Raw genomic sequence first — 21,653 nt, 5'->3', positions numbered from 1 at the left:
TCGGTGAATAAGTAAGCCATCAGGTCAACAGACCACAGAGTCTCTAAGTATGGAACAATTGGATTGGACCAAACCGCACCAGACTGGACGGGACCAGTTCAGAGCAGACTGGAGCAGATAGACAGAGATAGAGAATCTGTGTCGTTTTAGTTTGTTGCTGTGGAGAGTAATGAGCAGAGGAAAGAGGAGAGAGGAGGGGGTAGGAGGGGGTAGGAGGGGGAGGAGGGGGGACACTTCAAATAGCAGAGGAGGTCCCTCGAGCCGAGTGGCGACAGCAACATCAAAGCGTTGCTTTGGAAGAAAAGTCACATCTACACTTGTAGCGTCTGCCCCCGTCCACACACACCAGCAATATAATAATAACATTTTCTTCTTTCATTCTGATGTGTGTAGCCATTGGTTGAGACAGGTCACATGATCTACTCTCTGACCATGTTCTCCGCGACCCAGCTCCACAAATCATTCATACAGCGTGAAGCACACAACATGAGTGCAGTGTTCTTTCTTTCTTTCTTTCTTTCTTTCTTTCTTTCTTTCTTTCTTTCGTTCGTTCGTTCGTTCGTTCGTTCGTTCAGGACAGCACCAATATGGACTGCAGGAGAAAGTGCAGGGGAACAGGAAGGAATGAAATAATTCCCCATGTAAAATATGCCCTGGAGGGATCTGTATTGTATTGCAATTTCCCATGTTTTTGTAAATGTAAACATCTTACAGAGGGCTTGTTTAACGATTATTAATCTGTGCCCAGGGGATTAGCATTTCATACTATTAAAAATAAATAACTGATCTCCCAATTCATAGCAGATTTGACTGGATAAACCCAAATGTTCCCTTAAAAGTACAGTACTTTATGTAAGACGCAAAATGAATTAATCCACTACAGTACAATTACGCCATAGCAACTTAAATTTCCCAGTCTGACAAGTTTGCAGACTGTTGTTGTTGATCCTATCTCATCCATGTAATGGTATTATATAATGCTCTTAAAGTTTCAACAGTGGACCTCGCAGCCAGTGTTGGTGAGTGCAATAAGCTTGGGCAGGACAATAGGAATAAGGTAAAGTGGAGTTGGCAATAAGCAGGTGGTCATGTGCATATGAAGTGACCTCATGCAAGGTGGTTCTTGACATTTCTCTATAGTGAAAATGCCTGGATGCTATCACACAATATCATCCTATCAATATCTTTATATTTATAATATCCACCCTTGATTAGTAATCTGTGTTGTCTGGCGTTTCTAAATCCATTCATTTTTATCAAAAGACAGAAAAAGTCTTCAAATTAATCAGATTTCATTTCCTATCTCACTGATACAAGGTACAGGTCAGACTCTGAGACCCTGAGGCAGCAGAAAAAAATGATGACTATCTCTTTCTCACAGCCTCATAATCTCACATCAACAGCCCTGCTGGGTGGGTATTTGATAAAACATAGCTTCCCTCGTCTGTGTTGTCAGTTACACTGTTCTTACCGAGCCTTAAAGCTTTTTTCATCACATCCTGAGCCGAGTGACCCAGGTGTTGGATACCAACAAGTGGCCTGTCAGTCTTGTGTGTAATCAGCTCCAATCTTGCCAAATAATGTGGCTGATGGTGTGGCCAGCACCACAGTAACCTTGATTTTATCGTCCTTGTTGTGGTACAAGTGCCCTGTGGGCTGATTGTTACCCTCAGGTGAGACACTGCAGTTGAATTATTGCCTCTGTCTAAAGGCCTGTTAGTGTTGAGGTGGTTCATTACCCAACACAAAGTGTTTAAATGCCGTGTTAACCCCAGAGGCTCTTTGTTCTGGGTCAAGAACAAGAAATTTGATTAATGATAAACCAGTAGAGACGCCAGACAACAGCACTGCTCCAAGGTATCGCTACACTGCATTACATTAGTCCACCTGTCCTCAACCTATAAACTCCATCAATCTGTCTATCCATCCTTCCCTCCTTCCCCCCTCCCAGCTCCTTCTTATCGGTCAAGACCAATGAGGAGTTTGGTCTTCTCCTCCTCTTTCTTGCTCTCATTCTTCAGGTCTGCAAACACCTGGGTGAAGAAGTGTGGGTCGGTGTTGATCTGGAGCATCTTGCCGCTCATGCGGTTGATGATCTCCAGGCAGCGGTCCCAGAAGGCTTCCTTCTCCGCCTCAACCAGGAAGGGCTTCAGCGGGTAGGAGATCTCATTGCCCATGTAGGAGTAGGACAGGTAGAGGCAGGTGAGCAGCGAGGCCTGCAGCTCGCGTTCTGAGGCCACCTCGGATGAGACCACATCGCGGCACAGCATGTAGAGGAAGACCACATTTGCCGGCGTGATGAAGCCCTGATCCTGCCAGCCCTGTAGGAGGAGGGAGCGGTCCACGCTGCGCAGCCACAACACCGGATCTGTCGGGGATAGACGCTTCAGTCGGTAACACCGACGACACAGGAACTCGCCCAAGCTACGCATCAGTTCGCTGGTGGAGGCCTGGGTCAAAGAGATACAATGAAATAAAAGAGAAGAAAGGTGTGAAAGAGGCTTGGGATAAGGACTGGTGAAATGATGCAGCAATAAGTTTAAGTAGCTAAGGCTGATTGAATGCTTTCAGATTAGGATTTAGTTGGACTGGGTGTCACTCAATTCAATTCCATTAAGCTATTGAAACTTCTCCAGTTAAACGATAGCTATATTTGATCCTTTTTGTACACAGATGTATAAAAAAATTACTATTTGGCACAGAGAAAATTTCAGGGTGGACAGTTGCAGTGTGTAAAAAAGGTTTCGAATGATGTACTCTAATGTTACTGGTATCAATTTAAGGGCAATGGTAATAGTACTGGTACATTAATATTTTGAATAATAGGCAGTCCTAGTATTGCGTGACAATTGTCTGTGATTACAAAAAAGCCCAATAACAAACAGTTAGGATTATGGCTACCTGAACGATAACACGTTTTGGCGTGCCAGCTGCAGTAGACGGCTGAATCCCAGAGCCTGTCAGGGAATTCTTTTTGGCAGCGACAGTAACTACATTAGCCAGGGTCTTGGAGGTGGGCAGGTGGGAGGAGGTAGTGGTGGTAGTGGCCGAGGGGTCCTGGCTTGATGTATAAGAAGAAAGGTTAGCACAGGACTGAGACTTCTTCAGCTTCAGGCTATTGGAGGCTGAGTTGGCCATGGCAGTGGCGTGGCCATCCGGAGAGCTCCCTTTTCCACCGTCCCCACCATCTGACTGCAGCTTCTTGGAGCCCTTCCTCTTTGCTGATACAGCCACAATGCGTTTCCATGGCAACACATTGATGATAGAGGGCCGTTTGAGGGACTTCGCAGCTGCTGCTGCTGCATCCTTGGCGTTCTTGCTGTTCTGGACAGCCGTGTAGTGGCCTACCGTGGCTGGGCCATCCTCAAACAGCACTGCCTTGCGGTAGCTGGGAGACAGCGAAAGTACTGTACCCATGATGCCTGTGCGAGAGTTAGCGGAGGGACACGGGATGGGTGGAGTGGGGAGTAGTGGAGGAAAAGCTCCTTGATTGGTCTACACAAAGAGCTCTGAAAGGACCAAAGTGTCTCACTTCTGGAGGAAGTCAAACCTGTGAGTAAAGAACAGAAGCGGTGGAAATATTCTTTTATTAGTAACATAACATTTGATAAATAATACAGCAAGAAACACTTAATGAATCACAACCAAAATATTGAAGTTAATTAAGAACGATGTATTAATTTGACAACAAACCCTCATTTAAAGATCCATTTACTAGGCTTTTCTGAGCTTTTAAGCCCAACTCGTAGTCTTCCTTTGCAGATGGAGTTTGATAGATTTTCATGGAGCTGCATTCATGGTGTAATCATAGAAACAAGGATTTCAAAAGGGGTCAGTCTGAAGGGCTGAGGTTCTATCAAGAAGTATTTGCTTCTGCAGAACCCTTTTTTGAAGAAAGGGTTTGTCAAGGGTTCTTTGTGGGACTAGAGGATATATTAAGATCCCTCTTCATCTGAAGAAAAAAAGTTCTTACCAGGAACCATGTAGGAACATACAGAGAAATGAATAACCAGGTGTTCACAGTCCATGTAAACACCATATCCTGAATAGCATCAAAAAACAGAATAAGACCCCAAAGCCATATATGAATGAACTCTATGACAATTGAGCAAATCCCATCTGTGAGACAGTGAGATGAGGCTTCCAGCTCTGGAAAAAGTTAGTCACTTTAGTTTTTGTTTTGGTCACAGTACTGTTTCTAATAACAAGAATGAACCTTCACACTGGACTGTTTTGTGAAGTAAGAGTAAAGAGAAAACCTGTGAAGGTCCACTGATCTTTTTATTCCTTCTTTTTTTTGTAGAGCTTTAAAGCACTTTTAACCTTGAGTTATTTTTTATTTTTACTGCCTGTATTAGGTTTTTGTAAACACCTCACAGTCCTCCTCAGCTGATGGAGATGGCTCAGTATGGATCTAACTGCCCACATAGATTTGTCCATGGTGATGTTGCTGTACCCTAGCAACCTGAAGAAGGCCATGAAATGTGGGTGAAAGCTCCACCTCAAACTAGTAAATGGAAAAGTCCCTCCTTTTGGAAAAAAACATGCACAATAGTCACTAGCAAGAGACAAATAATCTTTTGATCCCATTTGAATTGTGCCATGAATTACACATATGATGTTTGTCAATTTAAAAGATAATTTTACAAGTCAAGAAAGTTGCTTTTAGTTGTAAAACTGTTTAAGTATCAGACTGTAAAGATATGTAATTAGTTAAGGTTAAGCACCCACTGGTTGCATCATGACATCATGACTTCCTCCCTCTAAAAGCTAACATTAGCCACTGAAGCTGCAATGTCTGTGTGAGGTCGTACTAGGATGTAGTCATACGAGCAACTGGTCTTGCTTGGTCATTCTTTCACTTCCTGTCTGATAAGAGGACCAAGAGTCACTGGATAAACCGCTTCATGTAAGAGAGCGTGTCACGGGACAATGATGTTGGTGCTGATGACGTGTATTGTGTGAGATGAAAGATACAGTTCATTGAGCACTTTCACATAAAACTAAATCATGACAAACCAACAACAAGTTGCAACTTTTAATTATATTTTAAATGGAAAAATATCATATGTGTAGTTAATGGCACAGCTCAAACAGGATTGAAAAATTATTTGTCTCTTGCCATTGACTATCATAATAATAATACTAATACTACTAATAATAATAATGATTATGATGATGACAACAATAATAATAATAATAGGTTTATTTATATAGCACCTTTGAGTTTACAAAGTGCTTTGACAGATAAAGCAAAAAATAGGGTACCCAGGAAGCAAGATTGCAACAGAAAGTCAATCAAAAGCAAAACAAAGCTAAACTAAAAGTGAGGTAAAATTAAGCACAGAGCAAAATTCTCAAAAACATCGACAATTCATAATTTTTCCTCAGCATGGTGCCATGGGGGCACATCAGGAGGGGGGGGGGACTCTGTGCTTTGTTGTTGTTTTCACTTGTTGTTTTTGGGGGCAGTGAGTCAGAAGAAAACCTTTGATTAAATGTTAATTAACAGAGAATATTATGTGTGAATGATTTTTTTTTTTTATTACATTTTAGTTCTCAACATGGCTGAAAATCTTAATATACATTAGCTACGTAATTTGACGACATTCCTTCACAGTATTGATGCACAGACCTCAATGCCTGTGCAATAAATACTCATAAGTGTTCACATAAAGGAGTTTGGTGTTAGTTACTTTAATAGAATTGGACCTCAGCACGCATGAATTTAATTTCCTTTCGGTTTGATGTCGGTCTGTGATCAAACATTGCTGGTTAAAGCATATGCATCGTCTCTCACGCCAGCGTGACACGGGCCTGCCGTGCAGCCGCCGCTCCACCGTTCATCAGTGTTATATAAGAACCAAGATAAGGCCACGGAGAAAGAAATGTGCGCAAGCATCCATCTTAGCTTCAAAATGGAAGCCTTGAAAACAGCTCCTCCAACACAAGGCAGCTCCAGAAACATCAGCTGATGGGGCCTGTGCTCTCCCACATCCACAGCCTCAGCATCACAAATATCATGTTGTTGTCTTTAATGTTGGTATGAGACATTCTGCAGCAACGTAAGTCATCTAATCATGAAGAATAGGGCGACCACACACCTGTGCATTAATATTATTGGATTATTTAGGCCCCCCTCATCAGACTGTTTTATGATTTAATTAAAAAAAAAAAATGCAGTCGCCATATGCAGCAAAACAATCCTCTGTGTTTTCCTACCTTCTGATTAATCGCCTCTTCTTGAGGAATCCATATATCACACCTTGACCCCCTTGCTTCTGGGCAAATGCGGTCAAAATGTGAAAACGCTTTTCCAGGGTCCGGGGCGTGAAAACGGCTCGGTCCCTGGTCATATATTGAACCCCCAGCGTTACAGGCCGACAGGTTTGTCTCCCGGTGAGGCTGCTGCCTTTTCTTCAAGCCTTCATTTGTGACAAGTCCCTCGCTCGTCGACGGGAATACAGATGCGAAGCAGATGCGAAATGTGCTTCACTCCTTCGCTCGCAGCGAGTGGGAAGATGTCTTCCATTGAGAGGCGAAAATCTATACGGTCACGGCTGTTAATGTCCCGCCACGATGCTCACTGCTCGGACAAACCTCCCTCAGATACAAATAAAAACAGCACACATCGGTCCAAAAGAGCGAAATCAAAACAAAGGCGGAGAATACCGAGAGAGAGGCAGAGAAAAAATGGCCACTATGGATTCCAAAAATAGACAGCAGCTTATACCCTCAGATATGCAAACCTGCCAGATAGAGAGAGAGAGAGGGAGAGAGACCCGCTGCTTTGATGCGGGCATCTGCAGTTATTCGGGTTGGATGTGGGAGAGAAGCGGCGCGTTCTCATTGGCTGCTGCCGGGATGCTGCTGCCGCCGCTGACCGTCGCTGCCGCAGCCGCGCCGCTAAAGCGATTGGCCGCCGACCGGCTCCGACCTATCGGAGAGGTCGCTGTCCGAGGTGCTGAAGCAGGCGAGCAGATGTGTGAAAGCTGCTGCTGCTGCTGCTGCTGCCGCGGAGGAGGAGGAGGAGGAGGAGGAGGATGCTCAAGATGAACGCGGAGGGTTTTATGAATCACTTCGAGTAGGCCGAGCTCCACTAACACTGTGGGTGCAAGATCCGCCTGCAGACTAATGTGCTCATGACTGCTGACTGTCCAACCTGTCTGATTGCACTTTAAAATGCTAAAATAAGACTTTTACTTTGTATCAAATTAGACAAAAATTATAAATAATCTGTTCTTTATTAGACCGTGAACAAATACAGCTATGCACTAATCAGACACCATGCACTGCTAAGATGTAACAAGCCATACTTCATGTCAAACACAAACTAGAAATAATATGATCTTTATATGCAGATTTGGGTAGTAATCGATTACATGTAATCAGGATTACACAATCAGATTACAAAAAGAAGTAACATAATCGGCCCAGATTAGATTTGAAAAAACGTGTAATTAGATTGTATTTATATTGTCAAGGATAACCTGATTACATGTTTTGATTACTGCAAATATAAGAAGTATCATGATAAATAATACGCATGACAAATACGAATTCCTTGGACAAGTGCTCCACAACAAAAGACCTCTATGCAAAAATGCTTTTAGTTTGAACTGAAAACGTTTTGAGATGTTTAAAAAGAAAAAAAGGGGAGATTTGTGGAGCTATTTTTATTTATTTATTAAATTTTTTTTTGAGGCTGCAACCATTTTCTGTAGATGAGTGCAGTATTTTCAATTCTTATATTCTTATATGTTTAAAGTCCCACACTACACACTGTTACAATAGTTTAAAACACACTACATTATGGTGAAAAGCAACAAAACAATCAAACATCAATCCATAGGCTGCTTCCAGTGATTCACAAACATTGATGTACCTTCTTGTCAAAGAACCACGCAGAGCACAGTCTTTATAAAATGTTTTATTTAAAAATAATGACCTGAAAGTTACAGTGTTGGACAGACATGTAGGCACAACCACAGCTACATTTAAGAGTTTCACTTAGCAGGAGACACTGAACTCTTGATGAGCAGTTCATTTGGCCTATAGTCAACCACAGCACATTATAAATATTAGACTCATGTTTTTATTTATACACATATGACCACAATCAAAGCACATGTTGCTTAATACTCTGCTTCCAATTTAAAGAGAAAGTTCGCCCCAAAGTCAGAAATGCACATTTTTCCTTTTACCTGTAGTGCTATTATCCATCTAGATTGTAGATTGTTTTGCCCAGTTTTGAAGATATTGGCTGTAGATGTCTGCCTTCTCTCTAACATAATGAACCTAATAAAAATAATGTGGCTACAGGTTAGGGTTAGCTGTAGACAAAAAGGAGTTTGTGGATTATCTGGAGTGACTGGGTCATGATTTCTGTAAAGAGACAGTGATGTTAAATAAAAAAAAAAAAAAAAATGCAATTTGAGCACCACAAGCTGTGTCATCTAGTTTCACAATACTGGAAAGAAAAAAACAGTATTTTTGATTGGGGCGGAACTGTCCTTTAAATTTAATAAAATGTGAGTGAATAATGGCAAAGTTATAACTGGTTAATAAAAAGTCGGAGTTTAAAATGTGCAAAGTCCATTTTATACATTAAATGTTGTGATGACAACATCGTCTTCTAAAAGCAAACATCCACAAACCTTAGAAACCCTGATATTAAATACATTTAAAAAAAATGGATGCTTTTACAACACAAGGTGTAATGACAGCACAAAGACAAATAAAATGAGGGTATGTTTTCCCAACGTTATATGTAAACACAATAAAAAAAACACCACCAAACATTGATCAGTTGATAAATGCGTGAAGTGCAAGCAAAGACCAAGGCATGAGTCTGTTTCCGATGTGCGTGATTGTGCCATCATTACTTTCCTTCCTTCATTATCTTTTCTCTAAGTCTCTGGTGAGGCTGCTCGTTGCCCGCCTCTCCCTGAGGTTCCGCATGGCATTGAGGAAAAATTCATACCAAAAAAAGGTGAAGCCCGTTGACAAAGCTGCCTTCACAAGGCTGGGTGAGAGGCCTTTGAAGAAGCCTCGCACACCCTCTTCTTTGGCTATTTGAACCACACAGTCCAGCAGGCCTTGATACGTTCGCACCTGCATGAGAGAGACAGGAGATAATGCTTAAATTTTAGAGAAGCACTCTACTTAAGTAGAGCTTTCAAGTATCTGTAATTTACTTGGATATTTATTTTTCTGACAACTTTTTATTTTTATTCCTTACATTTTAGCAGAAATATCTATACTTGTGACTCACATTTTTGAAACAGCTTCGTTACTTTAGTTTTAATGCATTTGAGAGGAATAATTGATTATTTTTATACTGCATCATTGTTCAATTTCAACCTAAATGGATGGGACAATAAAACACGCACGACAGACACAATGAGAGGAAAAGGACAGAATAGAAGTCAATAAGACAAAACATACAAGACTGGGAGATTCATCTGGAGGAAAGGTGAGTTTCACTCAGCTTTGTCAGAAGAACTTTTTACTTTTATACATTTCAGAGCTTGACTTTTTACTTAAATGAAGAAGTTGAATCAGTACTTCTAGTATCAGCACTTTTGCCACCCCTGTTAAATATTAGACCCAAAATATGTGCTCCAAAATATGAAACTGGAAAAAACTGTTTGTCTTCTATTTGTATACTACTGATACTACTGGCACATCACGTGTGTCCTAAGTGTCCTAAAGGGATATCAAATTTGCTGTTTGCAGTGATCAGCATTGGTCATGTGAGGAGGAACCAAATCACATTCTTCACCACTGTAAATTAACAGCCTTTATACCCAGAGATTTAAAAAAAAAACTGTCAGCAGTAGCTTTCTTAGTTTCCTAGTTTTTGACAAGCATTGTATTTTATTTTATATTTGCATTTATATTTTATTTTAAAGTGTTGTATTTCATTTGGAAAAGTGCTGCTTTGCTTCACTAAAATCTCATGAAACATGTAGCGGCAGAGCTTACCTGTCCAAAGTGAACTCTGGCTGTCTCAAAGCCGCCCACCTGGAGTCTCTTCTTGAAGAGGTCGAAGGGGTACGTGATTGTTTTGCTGATCATTCCAGCTCCGCTGCCACAGATCAGGCTCCTCAGGTTTCCTTGAGAAAAGTCACCAGATTCAAACTGTGAATACCTCATATGCAGAGGCACACAGAGACGTCAGTTGTATCTATTTAGCAAACAAAGCTATTTGTCTCTGTATCTGTATTTGGACAGAAGAAAAGGAATGGTCATGGTTTATACCAGAAGTGACGTTAAATGAGACAATGTTTTATTTTCTAACCTAATATTTACTGGCATTGCAACTGTTGTACCTTCAAAGCATCAAGTTGATTTAATTATTGGCATATAATTAATTATGAAACACACTTTCACATCCTCATGCTGTACTTTTCATCTCTCCCTCTCTTTTATTTTTGACTAAACTAAGTTTTAAGAACTGAACCCCACCACCACGCCTCCTTTACACTGACCAACTATTTAGTAATTGAATCTTTGGTTTGTGGCAAAACAAGACATTTGAGGACAACCACATTTTATAGACCAAACAACTAATAGATTAATCCTGAAAGTAATCAACAGATTAATCAACAATTAAAATAATTGTTAGTTGCATGCGTTGAATTGGAGATAGACACTCTTCACAGTAAAACTATTAAAAAAGTATCCTTCAGTTAAAGAGAATAATCTTAAATCGCAATGTTCTAGAATATTATACAATTAGTATTAATTGTGCGTAATGAGCTGGGTGGGACAATGACTTCGATATCCACTGACCTCCTGAGTTTCCAGCTGTGGAAGGTGGAGCCAGCAGCTTTTTAAAGACATTGTAGGTGAAGAACTGCAGCCCAGCGTAAGGAAAAACTGCAAGCAGTGTCGGAGACAGGCCGCGGTAAAATGTCAGCACTCCCTCAGAGCGGCACATCGTAGACACAGCATGTCGCAGGTTGTTGTACACCTGAGAAGACACATGAAGCAGAATACATGATACTTTTGGCAGGGTATATAAAATTAAATACATAACCAACATCTCATTCTTTCCAGCAGTGCAAGAAGAAATTCTTGACTACTATCAAAATCCTTCTGACAGTTTTAGTATATCAGCAGTGCTACCTTAGGTTCTCCCTGAGCTGCAAAGCGTGTCCGCAGTGTGTCCAGAGGCTGGCAGACCACTGTAGCAGAGCAGGCGGCCAAACCGCCACACAAAAAGTGAACTCCTGCCGTCTGGCTGTCGTATGGCGTCGTCTTGTGCACCACCTCAGTCAGAAACTCAAAACTGGCAAACTGCAAAGCACACATACACAGTTTAGTATAAATACGGGCGTTCATACAGGTACTTGTTAGTGTGAGTGTGCAGTTTACAGTTTACAGGCGCTACCTGGACGGCCCCGTAGCAGATGGAGAGGAGCTGGGCTGGGATGTGGCCCTTCCAGAAAGCAGAAAGTCCCTCCTCTGAATGAATACAGCGGGATGCCTGAAATAATCCCCAGTACTTCCCCTCCGGCCTCTTTGAAGACACTCGCTCAATCTGCAGCTGTGGGGAGCAGAAATACTGATAAACATACAGGAGGGAAGCAGCATGTTTAATTGAGAGATCAGTTGCTGAAAAAAGAGTGAGGAGGCCAAATCACCGCCTGATGAGAAATGTGATTTAACTCTGCTGTGTGGGACTGATTACAATTGCATATACTGGTTTCAATATCGGAATATAAGGTATATATTTATTTAAAAGGTGGAAAATATTAAACTATCATTAGTATAAACAGGATTTGATTCAGACATCTCCCAAATCTCCACAGTCAGTGCGCAGACATTTCATTACCTGAAATCTGATTTTAAGCACGTCCAGGGGGCTGATGAGGGCACGAGTGACCATCCCAGCAGCCGACCCAGCCAGGGCCGCCTCCTGTGGGGAGAGAGCTGCACCCTGAGCGTTTGGGTCAAAGCCCACCATGTCTCCACAGCCTCCGATTCCTGTTAACACCATGGACAGGAATTAAAAATAATGTGTACAAGTACACATGTAAAGTAAGCTTTTATTCACTTTTAAGAAAGATTGTTTGTACATATTGTTCATGCATATCAAACACAAAAAAGGCCCTCACTCATGTGTTAAATCTCGCCTATCTTTGAGCCAAATATCTTTAGTTTCACAGCTGAGAGTTGGCAGCCTTCCTTTGGCTACTGGCAGATTCAAAAACATTCAGGAGGAACAGAATGTTAAAAGTTTGTCAAATTTTCTTTTATACTGTATCATACTGCATACAATGCTGATTTATGATTTTTCCATAAAATGGCTTAACAAAATCCTGAAATGCACCAGACACGCCAAGTTTTTGTAACAAAGACATCTCACACAACCCCCTTGTAATTAAAATGTTCTTTTATTATTATTTTATTGCAGGTTTGCTCACTAAAGTCATCAAATTCATCACTCGTTTCATTCATCCTGCCACATTTATACAGTTTTACTGCTGACACAATGAAGGAAATAAAATGAAGACAGAGACAGAAAAGAGGAAAAGGAGAGAGAAGCAAAATATACTATCTTAATTCTAATTTATTTAAATACATTTTACTATTCCTTTCCTCCTCCTCTTTTCTTATAAATTCCTCTTCTATTTCTCAACCAATAAGTACTTCTTTCCATTTCTTGTTTCTTTTCAACTGTTAGTTTCCATGTGTTAATAGATTCATTCATCCAATGATGTGTTATCGGTTTTAATCCAGCTTTACATATGATTTTATACAAATATTTATCTCCTTCCCTCTCTGTTTCTGATGGAATTATATCTAACACAATACTGGATGGCAGTCGTAGCTTCTTTTCATGAAAAATGTGCTTTTTCATGCTTGTTCAACATTGAACAAAAGTAAAAAGATCTGAATTGTTAGCCTCCTTTTCCCCTACATCCCGTCCAACATTTGGTGCGAAAATAGCATAACTGACAATGAAAGATACTCAATGACAACAGTCATGAACATTCATAAAGATGACTTCCTGTTCATTAAGGGTGTGATGTAATGGTATTGAGGTCTTATGCACATCATTCACTATGATGCTACTACGGTCAAAAAGAGAAAATAAAATGGCATTATTGCTTTAATACTGATTCATGACTGCACAAAACTTTGTGAAGGCAACTGACTCACAGTCATGTGGACATCCCAGTCTCAGTCAAACAGTACAACACATGCTTCCTCGTGCTTATTGTGTTGAAAAATTTGACCAAATTGAAAAAAAAAAAAATCAAAATGCGTGAGACACGTGAATCAGGAGTGGAGGGAGGCCACAGAAGCTGCTCGTGTATCGGGACAGAATTTTGAGCAGCACCCTTGTGTATGAGGACCACATGAATTAACAGACACAACACGCAGAGGACATGCACTGGGACCTTGGGAGTAGGCTAAGCTAAGCTAATAACAACAGAGCAGCTGCACACTTTGTACCGAGACACAGGACTGCAGCGGTGACACAGGCAGACAGATACTTACCTTATATTAATTCTTTCATAAAAACTACAGTCAGCTACAGCGCCCGACACGAACAGTCCAACACTGACCAGTTCAGGAACATCTTTCCATTGCATGCCAAAATTAGTAATATTACTTCCGGGTCAGATCGCGCATGCGTACTACATCACTCAAAGATGTAATACCGCTGAAAGATGCATCACTGCCTCAATTTCTGTGTCCCTGTTTAAATAAATAAATAAATAGTATTAACACAATAAAAAGAAAAACAAAATTATTAAAGAAAATAACAGTACAGAGAAAATAAAACCGTACATCTTATTTGTTTTTACTATAGAATTGTTTTCCCATTTATTTGAGAGGTTATCATAGTCTCCTTGGTTGTTGCTCTACAGTGTCAGAGAGATACTGTAGTCCATCACAGAATATATGAATAAAAGGAATGCTATTAAGTATTAGTGCAGTGTTTTTAAGTATTCTAGCGTATGTGATATTTGCTGATAAGACATACAAACTTGAGAACATTGGTAATAGTTTGTGAGCCTGTATTGCAACTCAGAAACAAGACCATGTCTTCTAATTTTGGGTCAGTCCAGGCTATCAGTGGAACAACTGTTAAGTCATAAATAAGTGAAAAATTGATTCAGTTTCTGTTTTAGTTTTACAGGAAAAAATATCTATATTTTTTAAATGATGAATTAATTAGAGTCTGACAAACTGTATCAGTTTAGATAAAAATTAAAATTAGTATTTACATTTTTTTTTTTACATTGTATTCTTCATAATTCTCTGTTCTTATAGATATATATAAATGTGCATTCTTGAATGAGAGCGCCTGTAACTTCAACAATTTCCCACGTGGATTTATAAAATATATCCAATTCTGATTCTGATGTCTATGTCCAGGAGGAGTTGTGGATACTTGGCACATACCTAAGTAGACCATTTTCTTTCCCAGGATGACGAAGGAATATCCCGCCCTACTCTACTTCTGATTGGCTTACCCGATATTCTTGCTCCAGTTTAACCAATCACACTCCTTATGCCTAAACCCCTACCTAGAATCTATTGGCCCGACCCAAAGAAGACACGAGTAGAAGCCAATCAGAGTCAGAGGAGGGCGGGTCATGACTTCGTTCTCCTGGAAAAAAAATCATACGGACGTTGGGTGGCAGTGTACGCCTTTAAATTGGTATTGCAGTCCAACAAAAACACATAGAAGAAGAAGAGGGAGATTGACATCTTGCCGTGATCCTTCAGCTCGGAAATCCTGTGTCGAGTAACGTCTGCTTATATCCACCCTGTGGGAAGACCGGCTGTAAATATTTGGCGAAAATTGTAGGTGAAATCTCAGCGATTATTATCGAAATATGAGTACCTGATTTAATCCGGCTTTTTTACCAACTAGCATCTAACAATGTGCAGTTAACATCAACCCGTGTCTTTCTGTTGACGAGCACTTGTAACGTAATTTTAGGTTAACGTTATCCAACTAACTCGTCTTAACATTACTGCTATCCTTACTTACGTTAGGTTTCTGTAACCGAGCAGAGGCACAAACTCGACAAGCTAATTTAAAGTCAGTTAGCGTTAGCTCTTAGCTGTTAGTGTGTTGACAACAAGAGAGGTTTTAAACTGTGTTAACGCTGCATTTTCTCTCGTTAACTCAACGACAATCAAATAACGTTATCTCAGTTAGCTAACGTTAAGCCAACGTTAGCTACGTGATGGAAATGTGATTCATATGTTTGTGTTGTCAATACACGAGTGACTAAAAGACTACTGTGTTCTTGTGTTGTGTGTTAAATCTGTTGATTTGGGGTATCAGGTGACCTCTTGGTTGACCTGAGTTTGCCCGTGTAATCCCTCCTATCCCCCAGTGAATGAGCTGTGGGGAGCAGCCAGTTTGATGACAGCACAGGATTTTGGGGTTATTGTTGTCACACAAATTGTTCTGTAGTCTCTGTCTGTCTATCTGTCTGTCTGTCTGTCTGTAATGTATTTTGTGCCCAGGCTTGAAGCAGGACCTCAACCTGTTAATGAAAATCTTGCATTTATTTTGAAAAACACCTGTTGTGTCTGTATGTATCTTATGTACGAAGAAGTGGGACAGCCCTCAGGTGTCATTTGGTATCAGCTATAATGGAGAACTCAACTGATGACTACAGGATCCAGTCTTTCGACCTGGACACGCAGATGTTGCTGAAAACAGCCTTGAAAGGTTAGCGTGTTACTTAGTACTCATTTAGAGGAATTTCAGCACCATGTTAGTGTTGCAAACCAATCCTCGAAACCTTACCTGCATTGGCATGTTGCTAAAAACCTAAACAATAACTTTTATCTCCTTCAGATCCAAGTTCAGTGAACCTGGAGAAGGTATCCAATATCATCATGGATCAATCTTTAAAGGACCCAGTGTTCAGCAAAGAGGCTGGACGCATCTGCTACACCATTGTTCAGGTCCATACTGTTTCACATTGACTGGTTGTCCATGTGTTGTTGTCCTTGTTAAGGAGTAACTTTTCAAAGTGGATGCTGTTCTGTAATTTTTTTTTTATCTAAGTGAAAATTGGTGGTATTGAGCAAGACTCCCTTTGCAAAAATGTAATTTTAACATCATAATCTTCATGCAAAGTCAACAGAAACAAAATAAAACTAACCAAAAACATCTTGGCTTAGTTACATTTGAAAATACTGGGAAAGGAGTGAGAAAGAGGTTGGACATCATGTAAGCAGCAGGTAGAAACAGCATGTAGAGCCAGAATATTTTCACATCTAAGTCTGTTAGGGTAAGTGAGGTAAGAGTTGGTGATTGTTGGAGCAGTGGAAAGAGAAGCCAAGACATTTGTGGTGAGTTTCCAGTCTGCTGACTGCAGCAATCTCTCTCAGTACTGGACCAATTTTAAAAAAAAATGTTGTCCCCATTAGTCACTCAGAAACAAAAACCTGGCAAAATAGTGTCCAGGATGAAAGATATCGAAGTTACCCGCAAGTTTGTTTGATCAAGACAGCCATTGTGGCAGCGGGATTTAAGAAACCAGAGCAGGACTGAAATATCTGATTGAGTCTCTTTAACCAAATTCTTAATCCTCTTTGCTTATTAATGCTTAACTGGTAGTTTACACTTTAGCAACAGGAAGCTCTTAAGCCAGCTTACCAATACCTCTGTGTTTCTTAACTTTGTCTGTACTGCATCTTTCATCTGACCTCTCTTGATTACCTCATTCAGGCTGAGGCCAAGCAGAGCAACGGAAGTGTGTTCAGAAGGAACTTGTTGAACCGGCTCCAGCAGGAGTTCAAGGACCGTGAGGAGACAAGGGGGCGCTCGCTGCAGGAGTGGGTGTGCTACGTCACGTTCATCTGCAACATCTTCGACTACCTCAAAGTAAGTCACTGTTATTTCCTATTAACATATTTCAACTTAATCATTTTATCGCGGTCTTAATCATGAACACAGAGCAGCATTGTTAAGTTACTCTGGATCAAATCATCTGCAGAACAGTTTGTATGCATTTTCTTTTAGGCGGGACCTAGCGATGTCTGTGATTAAATCTTGTGTTACGCTGTACATGTGCCTTTCTTGTTGCTGTTTTAATGCATCATCTTGAACTTGTCGGTTGTAAAGTCTAGTAATATAAGTGTGTAGTATGTCAGTAGTGGGAAAAAAGAAACGGGAAGGTGTGGTCCCAGTTCACTTTCCCACCCACTGCAGCTCAACTCAGGTTTCATCCTTGAATTAATGGCCATTGTCGTTTTGCACAGGTCAACGCTTATATCAAGACAATATGGGCTGTTTTTTTCAATTGTGTGAAATTAGAGTCTAACACTTAATGAAGGGGTTGTCTTGATGAAAGTTTTAGGTCTTAAATTCTCTGTATGCCTTAATGTTTAGGTGAACAACATGCCAATGGTGGCCCTGGTCCATCCTGTGTTTGACTGTCTGATGAGGCTGGCCCAACCAGATGCGCTAATGAATGAGGAGGAGGTAAAGAATGGAATTTTTTCCTTTTTTATATTCATATTATTTCTATAGATGCATATTTGGTAAAATACCTTTTCTCAGGAACCTTTTTTAACACCTCTATAGTATATCAACCCATTAGTATTTTTGGCATATATTGTGGCTCAAATCCCTGTAGTCTTTACGTTACCTGGGCCAAGTTTTCAATTGGACTCAATGATTACCTGATTAGATTTTGGTGGTCAAAGGTTAAGGTCTCCATGACTTCACAAAACACGTTTGTGGCCACTCAGGAATTTATTAACCAGAAGAAGTCACTCAGTAGAGTGCAGCTCTCCAGGCAACATTTTTGTAAACAGCAACGTTTTCATTAGTCAAAGTTGTCAATTCTATCAAATGTTCAGGAAGTAAGAGGATCGAAATGCCATTTAGTAACTGTCATTTAATTACAGATTTTTTGTCAGTAACTGTAACAGATTACAGATACATTTATTTTGCAATTTAATTACATTTAACTACATGTAAGTAGTTATTTCCCATCAGTGCCAGTTGTTTATGACTTGCGGCCCCTACCGGCTGGTTAAGAGGAGCGAGGAGTTGACAGTTGTATATAGGTTTCTTTAAACAACTTCAATAAAATAATAAATTGTTACATCTGGTCAGCAGTAAACTAATCTTCGGTGTCCACCTTGAAACTCTGGTGATTGTGTAGTTATTCTGTGCTGCTGACGTGTGCAGCAACATCTACATTTTTGCATTTCAGTCCCACCACAGGCTCGTTGGTTTTGCTGATATTGAGCTTCAAGGGATTGTTGTTGCACCATGTGATGAAGCTCTCTATCAGTCCTCTGTTCTCCTCTCTAAAAATAGTGTCAGTGTTCAGTGAAGACAGCACGTTTCTCACTGTGAATTATTCACTGGAATCATACATGTCAACAAGTCAACACATACTGCGTGGGTTTAGAGAGATGTGGATTTAAGCTGCAACTTGACTGGATGGCAGAGGCATACGACCGCAAGGTGGTTTTGTCTTCAGCAGGATGTACTGTGTATATAAAGTGATATGACTGTTGAATAACCATAGATACCAAGTGTACAAAACTTTATCGTCATTTTCTTAAAATAAAAAAGTACTATTTATAATATACCATTATTTTTAGTGGACATGAAATGTGCAAGAGAGATGTAAATTACCCTAAATAAAATACATATAATATTGTACCATCTTTTCAGAATATTCTGTAGAAAAGGCCATCATCTTTATCATCATTCATCTTAATTAATCGGTAAAACTGAGAACCAGGTGAAGATTTCTTGCCTGAAAAGCGAAAAATCCCAAACATTTTCTGGTGAATAGTTGTGCAATGGGTTTTAATTAGATGTTTTTAATTGGATATACCAAGTGGTCAAATTTAAGACAGAATTCATTTAAAGAAAACATACTTAGCAGAGTCAGTTTGCGTTTCACAGGAGTGTCTTCATTCTTCTTTAAGTCACTGACGTCTCCTCCACCAGGTGGACTGTCTGGTGGTGCAGCTGCATCGCATCGGAGAGCAGCTGGAGAAGGTGAACAGCCAGCGGATGGACGAGCTGTTCTTCCTGCTGCGGGACGGCTTCCTGCTCCAGGAAGGCCTGACCTCCATGGCCCGTCTGCTGCTGCTGGAGATCCTGGAGTTCAGGGCTGGAGGCTGGTTGCTCAGCAGCACCGCCCACAAGTACTACTACAGTGAAATCTCTGACTAGGTTTCGTTGCGAGGACAGGGGTGCTGAGCAGCCGTTTTTCAGGTGCGTTAGCCAACCTTCAAGCACCTTGGATACCTCTCCTCCTTAGTCACCACTGATTATAAAACCAGCAACATCCTCCAGGAGATCAGTGGAGGGTTTCGTGAAGAGTGCGGTTCATAAACTGTAACAAGACTTTCATTTTGCTGGATTGCTCCCTGCGTTTGATAATATTACCAAGACATGGTGCCGTGGATGTGGAACGTGCAATAGTTCAGGAGTTGAAGTTCAGTTAACGAGGTTTAGCCACATTCAGGTACACTTTGTTTAAGGTTTGATTACAGCTAACGAAGCTGAAGATATTTTTATGTTTTTTTTTTAATCTTGCAGGCATTCCTGTTTTGAGAAAACATTTCAAAGTCCAACTTATTTTTTATCAAATCCAAAGGGCTTGGAACAGACATTCCAGTCAGATGCAAGCTGATTTGGTTTTTGCTTTACTTTTTTTATTGTTGTGTGACCAACTTTTTAATTTAATTGAAAAGCAAGGTTTTACTTATTTAGCTGAATATTTTAGCATAGAATTAATGGTTTGAAATGCAGTTCAGAGGAATTTTCTAATTTGTCCAGTAGGATTCCTGTGTTACTGTTTGGTTACATCTCGTCATGTGAGGCCGTTTTGTTAGTTGAAGAATGTGTCTTAATTCAGGGATTTTCTTTCATTTTTTGTTACAGCTCAACTTAGAAAATACCAAGAGATTGATTACAGTTCACATTTAAACTGTTTTCTACAAATAAATCAACAAAAACATTTAATAATTAATATTTAATACATTTTTGTTTGTTACACAAGTCGTGCCAACACAACAAGAATAGCATCATCCAATACAGCAGACCTGAAAAAGACTAAATTTATAGTAAAGGTGCTGGAGGACAGTGGTGGAAGAAGTACTTGGATCACTGACTTTGTGAAATTCCCCCCTTTGATCAATAAATATATCTTAATTTAACTTGAATTATTGTTGATCATATTTAGGGTTAATAATTTCAGTCTCCAAAGTAGCTCTTAACTAAAGCTATTAAGTAAAAGCAGTGCAGGAAAAAGTACAATATACTAGTATAAAGTAGCAGAAAACATAAATGCTCATGTGAAGTACCTCAAAATTGTACTTACTGTGACAGTTCAGCCCAAAATCAAAAACTCATATTTTTCCTCTTGCCTGTAATGATATTTATTAATCTAGATTGTTCTCGTGTGAGTTGCTGAGTTTTGGAGATACGTTGCAAGGACAAGGGTGCTCATGAAACAAAAGTCTGTGGATTATCTTGAGGAATCGGGTCATGATTTTTGGAAACACACGTTGCTTTTGAATTTTTCAAATGTATTTTTTGTCTCTGTGAGTGCCACGTAGTTCAAGAGAAGGCAGACATATCTTACCTTGCGTGTCATACCTTAGGAGTAACTTTCCAACTTGTGGTTTAGTTTTTGTTGTAGAACTGTTTTAAGTGGAAAAATGCCAGGTGCTGAAAAGAAACTAAAGAATTTAAACAGACAGCTTTAGTTTTACCACATTGTTGTAAATAGGTTTATACTTTAATGTTATGAAAGTGGTTTGTGTAAAAAGCAGCTAAATGTGAAACTAAAGATTTGCACCATGATGTGTAATGTAATTTTCATTTTGTTAAAATGGATTTTATAGTTGATATTGTTCAGGAAGCAAAAAGGAATTCTGCAGCTCGCACCAAAACAATCTAGATGGATAAATACCACTACAGGTAAGAGGAAAAATATATGTTTTTGCTCTCGAGTAAATGCTCAGTTAGTTTCCACCACTGATGGTATTTTTCCTCCCCACACATATGTGCAAGTCATTTATGAGTATTTTCCTTTGAATTCATCTTCCACCAGCACTACAGCAAACACTGTGTAGCTGAGCTCAGTTTTCTGTTGTTACCTTTGTTGACGCTCAGTGACGACTTTCCATGTCTTCGACCAAAGCTGTGCCTTGGAATCAGACAGACACAAGCATGAGACAAATACTGTGTGGTTAAAACATCACATCTCTTTGAAAGGTCATAATTTGTCAGCGCTGCACCTGTGATTATATAGACTGTAAATAAACTGAGCTTAATATAAAATTGGCTTCTAAAGCAGTCGGACAATTCAGCTTTGATCAATTCAAAGACCACGGAAAAGAATTTAATCAGTACATTGGACATTTTATCTCTCAGAATCTTTTTTTCCGGGTTATGTTTTGAAGATTTGTGTTTTAGGTTTAGGATTTGTCACCACATTCAGACCCAAGCTGATGAAATATATTGACGCTAAGTAGGTTGGATTGATCCTAAGTTGTTAAATTAGGAATAACTAAGTTTGAATGCTGTAGGCACTAATCGTCCCTAAAGGGCACAATACTGACTGCAATATACAGTATGTTTCTATATTTTATTACACATTTGCAACATTTTTACATCA

General features: G+C 39.9%; 3 protein-coding genes across 3 annotated transcripts; 1 reads left to right on the top strand and 2 right to left on the bottom strand.

The window, feature by feature from the left end:
* Nucleotides 1–1,344: 1,344 nt before the first annotated feature.
* On the bottom strand, nt 1,345–6,395 carry LOC146309647 (cyclin-dependent kinase 5 activator 1-like). Its single transcript, XM_084745075.1, has 3 exons — nt 6,223–6,395; nt 2,902–3,550; nt 1,345–2,450 (listed from the first exon to the last, which is right to left on the bottom strand). Exons 2-3 carry the CDS (start codon nt 3,415–3,417, stop codon nt 1,959–1,961), a joined length of 1,008 nt encoding a protein of 335 aa, XP_084601201.1. The 5' UTR covers nt 3,418–3,550; nt 6,223–6,395; the 3' UTR covers nt 1,345–1,958.
* A 1,517-nt stretch (nt 6,396–7,912) lies between these two features.
* Nucleotides 7,913–13,648, bottom strand: slc25a19 (solute carrier family 25 member 19). The gene is made up of 7 exons (XM_084744245.1): nt 13,516–13,648; nt 11,843–11,994; nt 11,399–11,554; nt 11,134–11,304; nt 10,798–10,978; nt 9,988–10,118; nt 7,913–9,114 (listed from the first exon to the last, which is right to left on the bottom strand). The coding sequence occupies exons 2-7, from the start codon at nt 11,972–11,974 to the stop codon at nt 8,899–8,901; spliced, it is 987 nt and encodes a 328-aa protein (XP_084600371.1). The 5' UTR covers nt 11,975–11,994; nt 13,516–13,648; the 3' UTR covers nt 7,913–8,898.
* A 1,033-nt stretch (nt 13,649–14,681) lies between these two features.
* mif4gdb (MIF4G domain containing b) lies at nt 14,682–20,007 on the top strand. Its single transcript, XM_084744244.1, has 6 exons — nt 14,682–14,832; nt 15,600–15,715; nt 15,845–15,954; nt 16,724–16,879; nt 17,387–17,479; nt 18,971–20,007. Exons 2-6 carry the CDS (start codon nt 15,637–15,639, stop codon nt 19,196–19,198), a joined length of 666 nt encoding a protein of 221 aa, XP_084600370.1. The 5' UTR covers nt 14,682–14,832; nt 15,600–15,636; the 3' UTR covers nt 19,199–20,007.
* Nucleotides 20,008–21,653: the final 1,646 nt, after the last annotated feature.

Source organism: Lutjanus erythropterus, chromosome 19 (assembly GCF_056507025.1).
Source record: "Lutjanus erythropterus isolate fLutEry1 chromosome 19, fLutEry1.hap2, whole genome shotgun sequence".
NCBI lineage: Eukaryota > Metazoa > Chordata > Actinopteri > Lutjaniformes > Lutjanidae > Lutjanus > Lutjanus erythropterus.
The sequence above is the reverse complement of the archived record's forward strand: the minus strand, read 5'-3'. Positions and strand labels throughout refer to the sequence as shown.